The following is a 15,432-nucleotide window of genomic DNA, read 5'->3' as shown; positions in this document are numbered from 1 at the left end:
CTCCCTGTTCCTGTCACCTCCTCAGCAGCCTTGAAAAGCCCCTTATCACCTTATAACCTAAACAAGCCACTTTGTACCAGTCTCCCCGTCTCCGGCTTCTGCTGAGTTTTATAAACAACTTCCCCAAAGAGGCTGACGAGGATGTTTGCTCTCGCCTTGGGCAGCCCGGGAACGAGGGGTCCCGGCACCCCGGAAATGACTCCATCATGCCTCCCCTCTCCCCGCACCCACGAGGGCTGGCCTTTGGGTGCCATTGGTCCCCAAACGGGAGCCCAGGGGAGGACGGCTCCCGTTCCGGCACGGGATATAAAGGCTGACGGAGCAGCCCCAGCTCTCTGTGCCGGGGTTCGCTGGAAGAAGGAGGGATGGGACCTGAAAGCACCTTGATCCTCGCTCTTCTCTGCTGGGCAGCAGGCGAGGTGGCTGCCTACCCACCCTGGAGTTTCTCCTGGGGTGACCCAGCGAGCCGGGGGATACGGGCAGACCCCCACGCCTGGTCCTGGGTGGAGGACCCCCAATCTCGAGCCATCTCCAGCCAGCAGCCGGTGACGGTGCAGTGCCAGGAGGCTCAGCTGGTGGTGACAGTGCACAGAGACCTCTTCGGTACCGGCCGCCTGGTCAACGCGGCTGATTTGACGCTGGGGCCGGCGGCGTGCAAGCATTCCTCGCTGAACCCTGCCCACAACACCGTCATCTTCACCGCCGGCCTCCACGAGTGTGGCAGCATCGTGCAGGTAAGACCTTCTCCCTGCGGTCCTTCCTCCCTCCCAGAGCAGCTCCAGACTGGGCACCCCCGTGATGCCGGGAGGGCTCTGGGTGCCGGACGCAGAGCATCGTCAAGGAACACCCTAGGGGAAGACGGAGCAGGTATTTTCCCCACACTGGAGCATTTTTTTTTCCCCAAAGCTGCTTTGCCCTTTCAGCCACAGACATGCTGATGGTGCGAAGCCCCCATATCAGACCCATTTCTCTTGTGTTTTGGCCCATTAGGAAGTTAAACCCACCAAGAACAGAGCAAAGCTCTTTCTCCATCCCCTTTTCCCTGGATTTCTCCCCATTTCTTTGGATTCCCCCAGTGTTTCCCCACTCTGAAAGGATGGATAGGCAGCTCAGTGGTGGTGGGAGTTGGGGGTGGCCTCGCTGCCAGTTTCTCAATGCTTTTGCACCCAGATCACGCCAGACTCCCTCATCTACCGCACGCTCCTCAACTACGACCCCAGCCCGGCCAGCAACCCCGTCATCATCCGCAGCAACCCTGCCGTCATCCCCATCGAGTGCCACTACCCCAGGTAAGGCGTCCCTCCCACCCCATCCCCAGTACTTCCCACCCCGGTCCCCAGGGACCAGCCCGGGGCCGTGTCTTGATGCGCGGTGGTCCTTGCCCAGGAGGGAGAACGTGAGCAGCAACGCCATCCGGCCCACCTGGGCTCCCTTCAGCTCCATGCTGTCGGCAGAGGAGAGGCTGATGTTCTCCCTGCGCCTTATGAACGGTAGGTGGGAAGCCATCCCGACTTGTAAACGGGAATTTTTCCACCATTTTCCCTCTGTGGGGGAGCTTGGGGACCCAGCACCCCACTGGGGAAGCCAACCCACCCCCATGGCAAACACTGGCACTCCTGCTTTTGGGCTGAGCCTTGGCTCACATCCCATGGGAGCTCGGAGACAGCTGGAGCCCCCCTCCTCTTCGTCACCCCTGGCACTACCTTTCAGAGGACTGGAGTGCTGAGAGACCCTTCACTGGTTTCCAACTGGGCGACGTCCTCAACATCCAAGCGGAGGTGGCCACCGAGAGCCACGTGCCGCTGCGGCTGTTCGTGGACAGCTGCGTGGCCGCCCTGAGCCCTGGCAGCGACTCCTCACCCCACTATGCCATCATCGACTTCAACGGGTGAGTCCTGGGGTCCCGCCGGTGGCTCCACTGGCTGGGGGGAAACTGCCAGAATGCTGACACCCCCTGCCCTGTGCCCCCCTAGGTGCCTGGTTGATGGGAGGTCGGACGACACCAGCTCTGCCTTCATCACCCCCCGGCCCCGGGAGGACATGCTGCGCTTCAGGATCGACGTGTTCAGGTTCGCGGGGGACGCCAGGAACCTGGTAAGGCTTCACGCGTCCCCCTCCGCCAACCCCAAACCATGTCGGCGCCCCCCACCGGTGTGTCCCCATCTCTCTCCCCTGCCTTCCCCGCAGATCTACATCACCTGTCACCTGAAGGTGACCCCAGCGGACCAAGCCCCGGACCCCCTGAACAAGGCCTGCTCCTTCAACAAGGCCAGAAACACGTGAGTAGCTGCCGGCGTGGCATGGGGACTGCATCATGGGCCCGGGCACGGTGGGGTCCTGGTGACGATGCTCCCACTCCCCCGCAGCTGGGCACCCGTGGAGGGCACCCGGGACATCTGCAGCTGTTGCGAGACCGGCAACTGTGACTCCTCCGCCTTCTCCCGTCGGCTCAACCCCCTGGACCGATGGCCCGGCCGCCGCTTCCGCCGCCACGACGCCGACGGTGAGGTCCCCACGGGGACGGCGGGGACAACACCCCGGGGTTGCGTGCCGAGCCCACCTCATCGTTCCTTGCTCCCCAGGGAAAGAGGCCGAAGCCGACGTGGTCATCGGCCCCGTGCTCCTCTCCAGGGCCCCGGGCGCCGTGGGAGAGCGGCGGGAGGGAGCTCAGGGTGAGTCCCCGCCGGCCGCGGCCCCGTGGCACGGCCCCGGTGACAAACACTGACACCCCCCCCCCCCATTTTGGTCTCGCAGGCGGGGTGCCCGGCGTGGGGACATGGCTGATCTGCGTGGCGGCCGGCGCGGGGCTGGCCGGTGCGGTGCTGGCTGTCGCTCTGGGGCGCAGGAGGTGCGGCCGGGCCCCGGCCTGAGCGCGGTCCGAGAGATAAATAAAAGCCTGGGAAGGACAAACCGCGTCCGTGGCGCTCGCTCCGCGGCGGCACCCCGGGGACACAGCCGGGGCGGGGAGCACCCGGGCGGCTCTGGCGGCGCCAGGTCGCTGGGAGCTCCCGGCGCTTCCCGGCTCCGGGGGTTTGAATGGAACCGGGAGTGGCCTGGCTGCGGAGCCCCCCCCCACCCCGGATCCAACAGCGCCCGCCGGGGCTGCGGCAGCGGGGCTGGGACCCCCGTGACTCCGCGGACCGGAGGCTGCGGGACCGGAGCTGCGGGGAACGGGAGGGGCCGGATCGAAGCGGCGGGCAGGGATTGGGAGGGGTGGAGGCGGGAGGCGGTACCGGATCGAAGGAACGGACCGGGATTGGACGAGGCGGAGATGGGGACGGCACCGGATCGAAGGGGTGGGCAGGGATTGGGTGGGTTTGACACTGGCGGGAACGCGCTGGTTGGGCCGGATTGGGCCAAGCGGGCAATACCTCGGACGGGGATTAGCGGAGCCGGGGGACGGCAGCGGATTGAAAGGGCAGCCCGGGACTGGGCGGGGCGCAGATGGGGGGTGGCACCGGATTGAAGGGGCGGGCCGGGATTGGGTGGGTTTGACACTGGCGGGAACGCGCTGGTTGGGCCGGATTGGGCCAACCGGAGACGGGTGGGCGGCAACAGGCGGGCCGGGATTGGCGGGGCCAGGCACCGCCTCGGGTCAGGATTGGTGGAGCCGGGCGCTACCTCGGTCCGGGATTTACCGGCTGGCTGGGCGGGCGGAGCGGAAATTTGTAGAGCGCATGCGTGGGCGGGGCAGGGGCGTCAGTGCCGAGCGGCGGTGGCGGCGGGCGGCGGTCAGTGGTGCCGGTGCTGCCGCCCCGTGGGCCGAGGGGCGCTGGGAAGCGGCGGGAGCCGGGCAGCGCTGGTGGCCGCGGTTCGTGGGGCTGGAGCGGCGCGGCCGGGCCCCGGGTGGGCGGTGGAGCCCGGCCCGGGGCAGAGGGGCCAGGCCAGGCCAGGCCAGGCCGTGCCGTGCCGTGCCCGCGGGGAAGCGAGGCCCCGTCCCGCCGGCAGCTCCCCGCCGGGGTCGGGCGGCGGTGGTCCCGCAGGAGCGGTGAGGGGCACCGGCCGCTGCCCGGGGATGGTTGCGCGGCCAGGCTGCGCTGAGGGGGCCGGGCCCGGCTCCAGGGGCGGCGGTGGGGCTGGGGCCTGGAATAACAACGTAATGAAAAATAATAAAAGTTATTTTTATTATACTCTTATAAGCGTAATGTGTAACGCTAGCGTACCGCAGTGCAGAGTTTTCCCCGGGCGGGTGGGTGCTGCCCCGCTCCCAGTTCCCTGCGCTCCCCGACTGGTGCCCGGGGCTGCGGGGGGGGGGTGCGCTCTCCTCCCCCATCGCACTGGGGCCGGGGGCTGCTGCAGCAGCAGCCGGGGGGGCGGAGGTTCCAGCCCCAAAGCGGGGATGAGGTGCTGCAAGTTTGGGCCTGAGAACAAGGTCAGGGGGGCTGCTGGTGTGGGGGGACACAGGGGTTGGGAGGGGGAACACAGAAGCTGGTGGGGGCCCTAGGAGCTGATGGCTGTGGCTCCCAAAACACAAAGGATGTTACCAAGGGGGTGGCTGTGTCCCACACCCGCTCCCCAGCCAGGACAGGCCCCTAGGAGCACTTAGGGGTGTCAGGGGGGTGCATCCTTCCCACTCCTTATGTGTTGTGCCCTTTGGCTCCCAGGATCCAGGATTAAAAGACAACATGAAAAATCCCATTTGTTGCCTGAGGACGTGCTGGGCCATGCCTCGGAGGGCTGTCGCAGTGGCACTGAAGCCTCAGTTAAACACTGAACCCTCAAAAGCAATGTGTTTTAATGATTTCTGGTTTTAAAGCTCGTGAAAATAATAATATTAATAATAATAATAATAATAATAATAAAACAAGACTTCCAGTCATCTCTAGGCTTCTGGACCCCCTCCCCATTTTTAAAAACCGAAAATATGGAGCAAGCTCCCCATTAAGGTGACGGGCACCAGTTTTTGGCACCTTTGGTCCCAGAACTAACCAGAGCATCCCAGCATAGCAGCCGAGGTCGAGCGTCCCTGCTGGGGCAGCACCTCCAAATCCAGGCTGTCTTCTTCCACCCTGGCGAGGTGGCATCGCTGGAGACTCCTCCCCCCAAAAAAAATGCCAAAGGGCTTCAAGACTACAGAGCTCTCTATTGCTAATATATGATTTACATCATTTATACAGCATTTACAGGCCCCTGCCTTTACTCCAGCTAAACCTTAGCATTGGTTTCCCTTAGGAAATGGAAAAAAACCCAAAGGTTAAAGAAAAGTTAAGTATAAAAAAAATATTTTAGAGTCATTCTCACTTCCCCTCCTTTTTAACATGAAGAAATGGGGTTTTTTTGGGGGTGGTCTTGAGGAGCTGCTGATGGTCTCCAGTGGGACACAGGAGCCAGCTCAGGCACTTTCTGGAGAGGAGAACAGAGGCTGGGGCAGGTGACGTCCCTCCGGCCCTGCTCCCATCAAGATCTGAAAGAAGAAAAAAGAAAAAAAATCCCAGGATTCGAGGAATGCCCTTAGAAAGATATTTAAAACCATTATTTCGAAGGCAGAGGAGGGGATGGTTCTTTTGAAACTCAGCCTCGTTGTTCCCTGGAATAACAAGGAAATTCAACATAAACACCCCAAAGGGAGCAAGACACCAACCCCCAGCTCCACCGCTTGCCAAATCCAGCTTTTTTTTTTTTGGATGCTCACAGAGAAAACCCAGAAGAAAGGGAGGAAAAAAGGAATTAAACCACTCGGGTCTGACCCCCATCTCTGTAGTTTTTTTGCCAAGGGAAGGACAGAGAAGGACAGATGGACAGATGGACGCCTCCTTACTGAGAAATCTTGCAGTTTGTTGTGGAGACGTAGCGCCCGGTGTAATGGATGTTGCACCGCACCACGTTGTTGGTGAAGTCTGACTCCAGGACGATGTATTTGGGGTTGACTTGAACCTAAAACGGGGAAAGAGAAGGAAAAATGCTCCCCAAAATTAGTAAGAGTGGGGATGAGCGGCACCTAAACTTGTGTTAAAAGTATGGCACCAAAAAGAAGGTGCGTGCTTCCAAACCCAATGGTTGAGAAGATCCCAAGCTGATCCCAAATCAGTAATGTTTACCCCTAGAAATCTCCCCCCACGACCCCAGCTACCTTTAAGACGTAATTCCCCGGCTGCACATCCGTTATGTCGATCCACTGGCAGTCGATGTCGGCGTTGTAGGTGTCGTAGCAGCCCGGGCTCAAGCCCTGCGGGGAGAAAAGGCAGTTTGGGGTGTGCAGGGGTTGGGCGTGAACCCCAAAGACCCTTTCAAGCATCCCCGCACCCAAAGGCACCTGGGTGTGGGCCGTGCAGGCGTAACGCTTCAGGTTGCCGAAATCGCAGGTGGTGTCCTCCAGGCAGAAGCTGGCCTTGTGGCCCTCAGCCACCTTCCGCCCCGTGCTGGCATCCAGCAGGTCGTAGTGGCTGAACTCATCCATGCTGTGGTAGTGCCTGGGGACAAGGTTGGGGGGGGACAGTCAGTGTCAACCCCTTAAATGGCACCATCCCCTCCCCAGATGTGATTTTAGGGGCTCTCCATCAACCCTGGGTCCACACCAGCGTGCCAGCTCCCTCCTTGGGGACATTAATTGCAGGAGCTTGGTGGCTTTAGGGACACAGGCGTGAAGCAAAGTGACACCTCCCCCCCTGCCCCAAAGATCTCAAAGCAAAGCCCCCAAAAGGGGAAATAGCATTAAAAAAGCCTTAGAACTGCCATGACAAGGAGGCCTGATGGCGGGGAGATGGGGACACTCACTGGTGGCAGCTGTGCCACTCCCAGCTGTGCCGGGGCCGGTTGGGCAGAAAGTCAGCCGTGCCCTGGTTCTTCACTCGCTGGGGAAACCGCAGGAGCACCCGCACGTCGTAGTCGGTGACTTCGGCAGCGTAGGCAGTGCTGGGGACATCGGGGAGGGTCAACGCCAATGTCCCCCCCTGCCCTCAGCCCCAGCCCCGGGGTACAGGAGACCCCCCGCAGCACAGGGTGCAGGCTCAGCCCTGGCAGTCCCCAGGAGGAAAACCCCCAGCCAGCGCCTCTGCAGTGAGAGGTTCCTCCACGGAAAAGGAGATGATGAAAAAAAGATGGAGAGGAGGGAGAGGATAGAGGATAGAAGATCCCCTGCCCTACAGCACCCACCAGACACCTTCCTTTGTGCTTTACTTAGCTCTTTGCTTTACTCTTTACCCTGTTCCCTTCCCTCTTTCTTTCTCTCCTTTTCTTCATCCTTTTTCCCCTTCCCTTCCCCTTTCTTCTTCCCTTTCCCTCTCTCCTCCATCCTTCTCCTCCCTTTCCTTCTCTTCTCCATCCTTCATCCTTCTCCTCCCTCCCCATCCCTTTCCCTTTTTCTCTTCCCTTCCATTTCCCCTTTCCTTCCTCCTCCTCCTCTCCCCAACACATCCCCCATTCCTCCCCCCCCCACCATACCCCTCTGCCTGCCCGCTCCCCATTTCCCCTCACCCCAGGACCCCCCTTTCTCCCCCTGTGCCTCCGGACGCAGCCCAGGCCCCATGGCTGCTCCTACCTGGCCAGGCACTTCTCCTCAGCCGCGCAGCGCAGCGAGTACAGGTGAGCTCGCTGCACGTAGGTGGACGCTTGCACGTAGTTGGGGTCTGGCACCAAGTCGGGGAGACCTGCCGGGAGAATGGGGACAGTCCTGAGGGCTTGGGGACAGAGCCTGCGGACAGAGCCTGGGGACACAGCGGTCCCCTCCTTGAAGCAGCCAGGCCCGACCTCGTGGGGAAGGTTTGCTTCAGTGACCGCCACGTTTTTTTATTTTAAGCTCCAGACGGAAAATCCTCCCTTCCCCTCCCCTTCCCCCCGGCTCCTGCTGGCAAATCCCAATCCTCCATTTTCCTACAGTGGGATTGCTCAACCCGTCCTCCTGGAAGCGATTACACCCAGCCCTGCCCGGCTGCCATGCCCAGCCACCCTGCAAGGGGTTATTGGGGTCCCCTCGAGCCCCTCAGTTCCCACTCCTGTGGCAGCCAGGGGCTGGGGGGTGACACAACCCCAAAAAAGGGGAATCTATTTCCTGCTCTGTTTCCTGTTTTTCACCCCAAAATCAGGGTGAAAGTGGGGGCTCTGCTAACCCTAGGCTCCCTGCGCTGTTATCCCTCCTCCCCTTTAATTCCCAAAGTTGCCCCGTGCTTAGGGCCGAGCTGAAGCGAGCTGCGAATGAAGGGACATCCAGACAGCCAGCCGCAGGGACGGGCGGGGGCTGCCTCGCTTTCCAAAAGCATTACGGAGCCCAGCTGGAGCCAGCACTTCCCCCCGCAGCAACGCCCTTTCACACCTCCCCTTCCCAAAGGCTCCTCGGGGATCACTGACCCGGAAAGCATCCTTACATGTGCCCCGTGAGAAGGACCAGGATGGGGGGATGCTCCCCAGGCGCTCCATGCCTCAGCCTCCCTCCACAAAGCCAAGCTCTGCTCCGCAACAGCCTCTGCTTGGCATCACTCCTTCCTGCCAGCTCGACAGCCTGTCCCCTTCCCCATCCGCATCCACATCTCTGTTCTCATCCCCATCTCCATCTCCATCTCCATTTCCATCCTCATCTTGAACTCCATCCTCATCCTTAACTTTATCCCCATCCCCATCCCCCCATCTTCATCCCCATCCTCATTCTCATCCCCATCTCCATCTTCATTCCCATCCCAAACCCCATCCTCACCTCCATCCCAACTTCAACTTCATCCTTTTCCCATCCCCATGCCCATCCAAGGGACAAGGGGGCTCCAGCCACACCCCCTCCTCCTTTGCACCCAGACAGTTTCCAGCACGTTTCCCTTTTTTTTTCCCATTTTTTTTTTCCACGGGCAAAAAGAACAATGCCTTCTTGTTTCTCAGCCTGCCTTCCCTCGAGGGATCACGTCACTCCATTGGAGCTCGTTTCCTGCCCCGCTCCCTTGGTCATCGCTGCTGATGTAATACCCGGGGGGGGCCAGGCACGCCAGGGGGGGAAAATTGGGAGAACTTGGAAGGACTTCTTCCCCCTCCTTAAAAAAATTTAATAATACATACGGCGACGGAGAAAGACCCCTGGGCCCTGTCCCACTTGTGAGAGGAACATTTGTCATCATTTAGAAAACAGCTTTTCCTCCCCGCCGTTGTTTATAACAAATTCTTGGATGCTCCAGAGAGAAACCCGACTCCTTTACCAACGGGGAGTTTTATTTTCCCCCCGTGACGGAGCTCGCCCTGGATGGCCGCGTTGTTATTGCATGGTCTCACGCCTGATTTTTGGCTCAGGCCGGGCAGCAAAGGGTCAAACCGCAAGCAGCGGGATCGCTGGGGTTAATAGGATGGCAGGATCCGGCCTCACCACCCTCCAAATGTCCCCTGATCACAGCGGGGCACCAAACTGTCCCCGGCTGGGGCTGGCCAAATCCTGAGTCTTTTTGCTGAGCCAGCATTTTCCCACCTCCTTCAAGTCAGGGCCTGGCAGCCCCCCACTATCGCCTCCGAAAAGGGACAACCGCAGCAAGAAAATGTTTGTTTTTCCTCCTCCGCCCCTCAGCCTGCCCCGGGGAGCTGCCAGAGAAGATTTCCTTCTTATTCACCATGAAAATTAGAATAATAAAAAAAGGCAGGCCTGCTCCCCACCGCGCTGTTTGTGCAGGTGTGCTGGGCTTAGCCGAAAAATCCCGGCTCCAGCGGTTTTCCAAGGGGGAGGCTGCGTCGCCTCCCAGTGCCAGGCAGCGCTGGGTCCCAGCCCTGGAGATGTGGGGACCACCGAAGGGGGTGGCTGTGTGGACGGGGACGTGGGGACACCCCTGAGCGACTGAAATGCACCCCTGCACCCCTTCACCCCCCATCCCATCCCATCCCCACAGCATCCCTCCTCCAGCACCTCCTGACACACCCCTTCATCCCCCCATCCCAACCCAGCCCTGCTGAACCTTCTCGGGATTCCCAGTTGGTTGTTAAATGCCTGAAGGTAGCAACAAAATCAACCCAAACCCATCCCTGAGCCTACAAAAGGGAGACTTTCCCAGCACGATTGTCATCTCCTGGCCCAGGTGCCCCATCCGTGGGTGACGGCATCCTCAGGTGTCACCACAGCCACCATGACTCAAGCTTTGTGGTTACCAAATCCCCATCACCCCATGCGATTTCCAAAACACGCTCCCATTCAAAAACCAACCCCAGGAGACCATTTGCAGGAGAGGAAGCCGAAAAACCCCGCTGGAGATGGAGGAAAGCCGAGGGGAGGGGTGCAGGGAGGGGTCAGGGTGAGGATGCCCCTGGAGATGCCTCCTGGGGTCAGAGGGGCAAACCCCAGTGGAAACTGGCACCTTGGCCGAACCTGCAAGGAGGGGTGAGCTATCTGCCACGAGGGCTTGGCTTTCACCAGCCAAGAGGCCACGATTCGGCCTCTGAGCAAGACTTGGGTGACACTTGGGTCCTCTGCAGCAGTCGTGAGCAGAAGACATGAAGATTTGGTGTCTCCTCCCCATCTCCTTGCCGAAGCCTGGTCTGCTGCCTTTACTTCCCTCTCTCTCGACCAAGCCACACGAGATGCTCCTCTCGCATCTCTGCCACAACCCGGCCACCAACAGATTTAGGGCTGGAAACCATTTCTACTCTTGTCTTCCAAGGTGTCTTCATCCTCTCTTTTAGATGGAGGGAGGCAGACTACACGATGCTCACAAAAGCTCCAATAGATCCCACTGGCTTTTACGAGGGGGTTTAATTGCTTCATTAACCCCCAGGTGCCCCAGCGAGGGGCCAGGAATGCCTGAATGCTGCACATTCCTGCGGAGCCGGGTGGGATTAGGAGGCTCTTAAAGAGCTTAGGTGCATAATTAACATCTGATTCAGCTTTAGAAAGTGTTTTGCCCAATTAAGAACCCTGCCTGAAGGGTGGCCCTGCAGGTCACAGGCTTGGGGGGGAGGAGGGGGGTTTGGTGACCCTCAGGAGGTGACAGCCTTCCCCCAAAACAAAGCTTGGCTGGAGAGAGCAGCAGGTGACCCGGAGGAGAGCCCAGGCAGTGTGGTGGCCCCAGAGAGCCACCTCCCTGGGCTGGTCGAATGGTCTTGATTCCTTTCCATCTCCTTCTGTCCCCTCGGATCATCTGCAGGGCAGCCGCCTCCAGGTGTCCCTCCCAAGAGACATGGGACCACCAACATCCCTGCATCCCTCATCCCTGCATCCCTCGCCCGGCAGGAGTGGCTGCTCCCAGTGAGGCAGGCAGAGACGCAGAGGAAGATCCTCTCTGCACAAACCCCATCCCCAAGCTCTTTCCCACACATTTTCGGCAGGGCCGGCTGGACCTCGGGCTGACCCAGCCCGGCTGCTCTCGTGTTTACTCGCTCACACGCAACGGGGCAGGGCTGGGACGAACGCTTTCCCCAGTATGAACCCTCTGGGATGGGATTTTCTCAGAAACGGGGAATGGGGTTGGATGGGTTATGGGGTCAGAGAGGTCAGAGGCTCCAGCTGAGATGGGTTTCCCAAGGGACAGACAAGGAACAGATCCCCCAGGCTGCTGCTCCTCACGCCCTGCAGCCTTGCTTCCAATTTCACCACGGAGCAAAAACACTCTCAGCAAGCCTCAGCCAAAAGCCACAGGATTTCATCAGGATCGGGGTCAGTAGGACGTGAAGTGACAGTTTTCCTGCTGCAACCTTGGTCCCCTGCTGTGGCGCCGATGCAGCCGGCATGGGGGGTGATGGGCCCTGGGCGAGGCAGCACGGATCCACCCACGAATCAAGTCTGCCCCAGCACCAGGTACCTCGCCAGGATGACCTGGGACATGGCCCTGTCCTACCCCAGGAGCACAGCATGTCCCCAACCCATGGCACACGGCCACCCCACATAGGCAGGATGGCCTGGGACACGGCACAGACCCCACGAGCACAATGTTCCCTCATCCCACAGCACAGACTAGTGTGGGGTGACCTGGGACACAGCACGGACCTACCCCAAGCCCAGACCCCACTGGGACTTGCCCCTTCACATCCCTTCCCTTTCCTCCCCATTTTTTCCAAACCTCAAACACCATTCCCAAAACATGCAGGCTCTCCAACAGCCTCAGCCCCTTGGTGGCCCCTCGGCCACCTTTGTCCCCACAGCACCGGGGCAGCATCCTTGGCCAGCTCTGCCGTCTCCCTGGGTGACGAAGCACCCAGGGCGCTGTCCCACCCCGGGGAGCTGCCACCCACCCCAAGGTCCCCTCTTTCAAGACTCACCCCGTCCGCCGTGGCTGGGCCTGTAGACGCTGCCCACGCTGACCCGGGCTTGGCTGTCAGGGACGGCTTGCGGTATTTCGGGGCTCCTGGCAGGCAGGTAGGACTCGGCCCGAGGAACCCCGTAAGGCTCCGGCACCCGAAAAGGCGGCTGCGCCTCGTAGGGTGGGTACTGGCCCCCGTACCCCGTCCCGGCGGGAGCTTGCAGGTTATCGGCCGATGCCACGCCGCGGCCGGCCGGTTGCTGGTTGGCGTACGAGTCCGAGCCGGCCTGCTCCGGTGAAACCCCCGCCTCGTGGTACAAACTATGGGAATACCGGCGGTCCAGCCCGTCAACCGGTTGAGGGGCGAGGGGGACGTAGGGGCGTTCGGCCGGCGGGTAGTAACCCTGGGCTCTATAGGGGTTCTGCTCCTCGCCATAGTCCTCGTAGCGCGCCCGGGGCTGGAAGGGGTACACCACGCTGGCCCCCGCCGCCGCCGCCGCCGCCGCCCCGCCGGGGCCGGTGCTGCGGTAATAGGTGTACGCCTCGTCGTAGGCCCGGGGTGCCTCGTAGGGCTCGTATTGGGGGGCCGAGGGGAATTGGGGGTATGCCGGCTGCCCGACGGAGGCGTAGGCGAAGGCTGAGGAGGAGGAGGAAGATTGGCGGGAGCGGCCCGCGGGCCGTCCCCGTTGCGAAGCGCCGCTGTCGCCCACCGGGCCCTCCCGCCAATTTTCGGGCACCTGCCCGAAACCGAAGGGGTGGCGGGTTTGCCCCCGCACCGTCTGGGATCCCGGCCGCGGGGGGACCGCCGGTGCCTGCCGCCGGACGCTGCCCGTTCCTCCGCCGGTCGCTCCCGCCAACAACAACCGGTTCCCCCCGGGTCTCTCCTGCCCCGCCGGGACGTACTCGGCGCCGGTGTTCAGCAAGCTGTAAACGCGGCCGTTGTTCTCCCACTGGATCAGCTGCCGCCACGGCTCCTGCCCGCCCGCCAGCAGCCACAGCCCGCACCCCAGCGCTGCCCACAGCCCCCACGCTCCCCGCCCCGCCATCCCGCTTTACCGGCTGGCCCGCCCCCCCCCACCCCGGCCCCCCAGCCCCGGCCGAGCGGCGGCTCCCGGGGCGGGCGGAGCGGCGGCGGCGGCGGCAGCGGCGGCGGGGCGGGAAACGGGGCCGGCGGCGGGAAGTGGGGAGGGGGGGGGGGGGGAGCGGCGCCGCCGGGTCCTAGCGACCGCCTCTGGCATCCATCCGGGAGGCGGGGGGGAGGTGGGGGGGGTGGGAGTGTGGGTGTCGGTGTCCGAAACGCATCCACTCGGGATAAAACCCCAGAAATTTTGGCTTTTCTACGCTATTTTTTAACAGAACGTCAATATTCGGGTTGAATTCCACAGGTTTTGGTCCTAGCAACCGCCTCCGCCACGGATCCTGCACTCCGAGAGGTGGGAGGAAGGGCTGCGGGGAGCTGCCTGCATGCAAAACTCACCTACTCGGGACAAAAAAACCTGAAATTTCAAGTTTTTTTACACTTTTTTTTAAACCCCAGCACGATGCGCAACTTCAGTATTGGGGCTGAATTCTGTGGGATTTGGTGTTACACAACGGCCTGGAAATAGGGGAGACTGCTGACAGGGCAGGGCAATGCCATCCTGCCCCGTGCTGCTGCTGGGAAGGACCCCCTTTCCCCCCAAAGCGACCCAAATTCACACAGGTGCCTGCCCCACGAGGAGGCCTGGTGCCGGGATGTGGGCCTGGATGAGCACCTCTGCTCCCTCACAAAAGCTCAAAGGGGAAACTGCGCCAAAACCATGCAGCTTGCCCCCCGAATCTGTCTCTTTGTGACAATTCAGGATTTTTTGGGGATGTTGCATCCCAAATGAGGACAGATTCTGCACAAAATATTTTTAACAAGCTCCAGGGAGGAATAAAACCAGAGACCAGTTGGCAACTTGGAGCTGGAAGTATTAAACAAAAATGGGGGGACCTGAGGAGCGAACCTGTGCCCATGCGGACCCCGAATCCCCCACCAGAGCAGGGCTGTCGCCCCAGCTTGCCCCTCCGCATCACCAAAAGAAGGGCCTGTGCAAACCGAGCACCAGGGCTTCACCGCCTCATCCTTCCCAGGGACCCCTCAGCCCCCCGCCACCATTTTACAGCCCGGCCTGGGGTCACGGGGCTTCCCCTTGTGCCATCCCGCGCTTTCCTGTTGCTTTAAGCCCCAGCCGTGGGGACGTGTTTTCCACGTGTAGATTTTTCCTTTTCCCCTTTTCCACCCGCCTCCTCCCAACGCTTTGGTTCCCAGCCCCGAAGCTGGGGATGGAGCCAGGATGTGGCTGGGGGCCAAGGCCAGCCTGACCGCTGGGGATGCCAGCACCGGGCATTACCGGAGGGGCCCAATCCCCCCTCGTAGGACCCCCCAGTTCCTCACATCCCCCAATATTTCTTCGCTTTTCCTTGCTCCCGCCCGCGCTCCTCCCTTCTCCCCGCAGGGACTGGAAATACCAGAGTTGATGTAATAGGCAGCGCAGCGCTGGCCGGGAAGGAAAGCCTGGCCTAACCTCTTCCTCCCACACCCCCCACGGCCGCTTGTCCTGAGTGGGGATGGGGACACGGGGAGTAGGGGTCTGGCAGCGGGTTGCTCCCCTCCACGTCCCCCAGCCAGGATTTTGGGGAGGGATAGGACTTGGTGTGATGTAACGGGGGGGGGGACACGCACACAGCAGGGCCTGGGTTACCCCCACCTCGGTGTGGGGCAGGAGGGGGATGATGATGGGGTGCGGGGGCGTCCCTGTAGATTTGGCTCAAGGGTGGGGGTCCGGTGTGGCTCTGCACCCCGTAGACCCTGAGATGCCACCGGGATGTGGTGGCCAAGGGGACAGTCTACCAGCCACCCCAACACTTAGCGGGGAGGGTTCAGGACACGCAGGGTCCCCCCACGATCCCCACGTGGGTTCAGCATCCCCAGAGAAGATGCAGGAAGGGGGCAGCCGCCGGGAATTTGTCCCAAAGCGGGACCCCGGGGGCCACCACGGTGTGACACGAAGGGCCGTGTCCCGCTGTACCGGGGGGTCCCACCCCCACTAGATGGTGCCAGCAGCCCACGCTTGCGGTGCCACCGCACGTGAGGTGACAGCGGCGGGGACAATCACCCCTGCAGTGGCCTCTCCCGCCCCAGCCCCACAGAAACCCCTGCCCGAGGTGGGGTGGGAGAAGCGGGCAGAGAGGCTGGACCCCCCCGGCCCCGAACCATTTTCTTCCCCCTCCTCTCTCTAAGGATCCCGTGGGGGTGGATGTGGGTACCCGTAGCCACTAC

The 15,432-nt window shown here is 61.5% G+C and overlaps 2 protein-coding genes across 2 annotated transcripts; one reads left to right on the top strand and one right to left on the bottom strand.

Annotated features, from left to right (window-relative positions):
- Positions 1-365: 365 nt before the first annotated feature.
- Positions 366-2,870, top strand: LOC104474323 (zona pellucida sperm-binding protein 3). The gene is made up of 9 exons (XM_086757343.1): positions 366-734; positions 1,171-1,289; positions 1,387-1,490; positions 1,711-1,888; positions 1,974-2,094; positions 2,188-2,279; positions 2,367-2,503; positions 2,583-2,672; positions 2,755-2,870. The coding sequence occupies exons 1-9, from the start codon at positions 366-368 to the stop codon at positions 2,868-2,870; spliced, it is 1,326 nt and encodes a 441-aa protein (XP_086613469.1).
- A 1,848-nt stretch (positions 2,871-4,718) lies between these two features.
- On the bottom strand, positions 4,719-13,189 carry LOXL1 (lysyl oxidase like 1). Its single transcript, XM_086757176.1, has 7 exons — positions 12,148-13,189; positions 7,478-7,586; positions 6,715-6,852; positions 6,254-6,410; positions 6,071-6,166; positions 5,759-5,874; positions 4,719-5,404 (listed from the first exon to the last, which is right to left on the bottom strand). The coding sequence occupies exons 1-7, from the start codon at positions 13,172-13,174 to the stop codon at positions 5,398-5,400; spliced, it is 1,650 nt and encodes a 549-aa protein (XP_086613302.1). The 5' UTR covers positions 13,175-13,189; the 3' UTR covers positions 4,719-5,397.
- Between the last annotated feature and the right edge of the window lie 2,243 nt (positions 13,190-15,432).

Source organism: Chlamydotis macqueenii, chromosome 12 (genome assembly GCF_036417535.1).
Source record: "Chlamydotis macqueenii isolate bChlMac1 chromosome 12, bChlMac1.mat, whole genome shotgun sequence".
In the NCBI taxonomy this organism is placed as follows: domain Eukaryota; kingdom Metazoa; phylum Chordata; class Aves; order Otidiformes; family Otididae; genus Chlamydotis; species Chlamydotis macqueenii.
The sequence above is the reverse complement of the archived record's forward strand: the minus strand, read 5'-3'. Positions and strand labels throughout refer to the sequence as shown.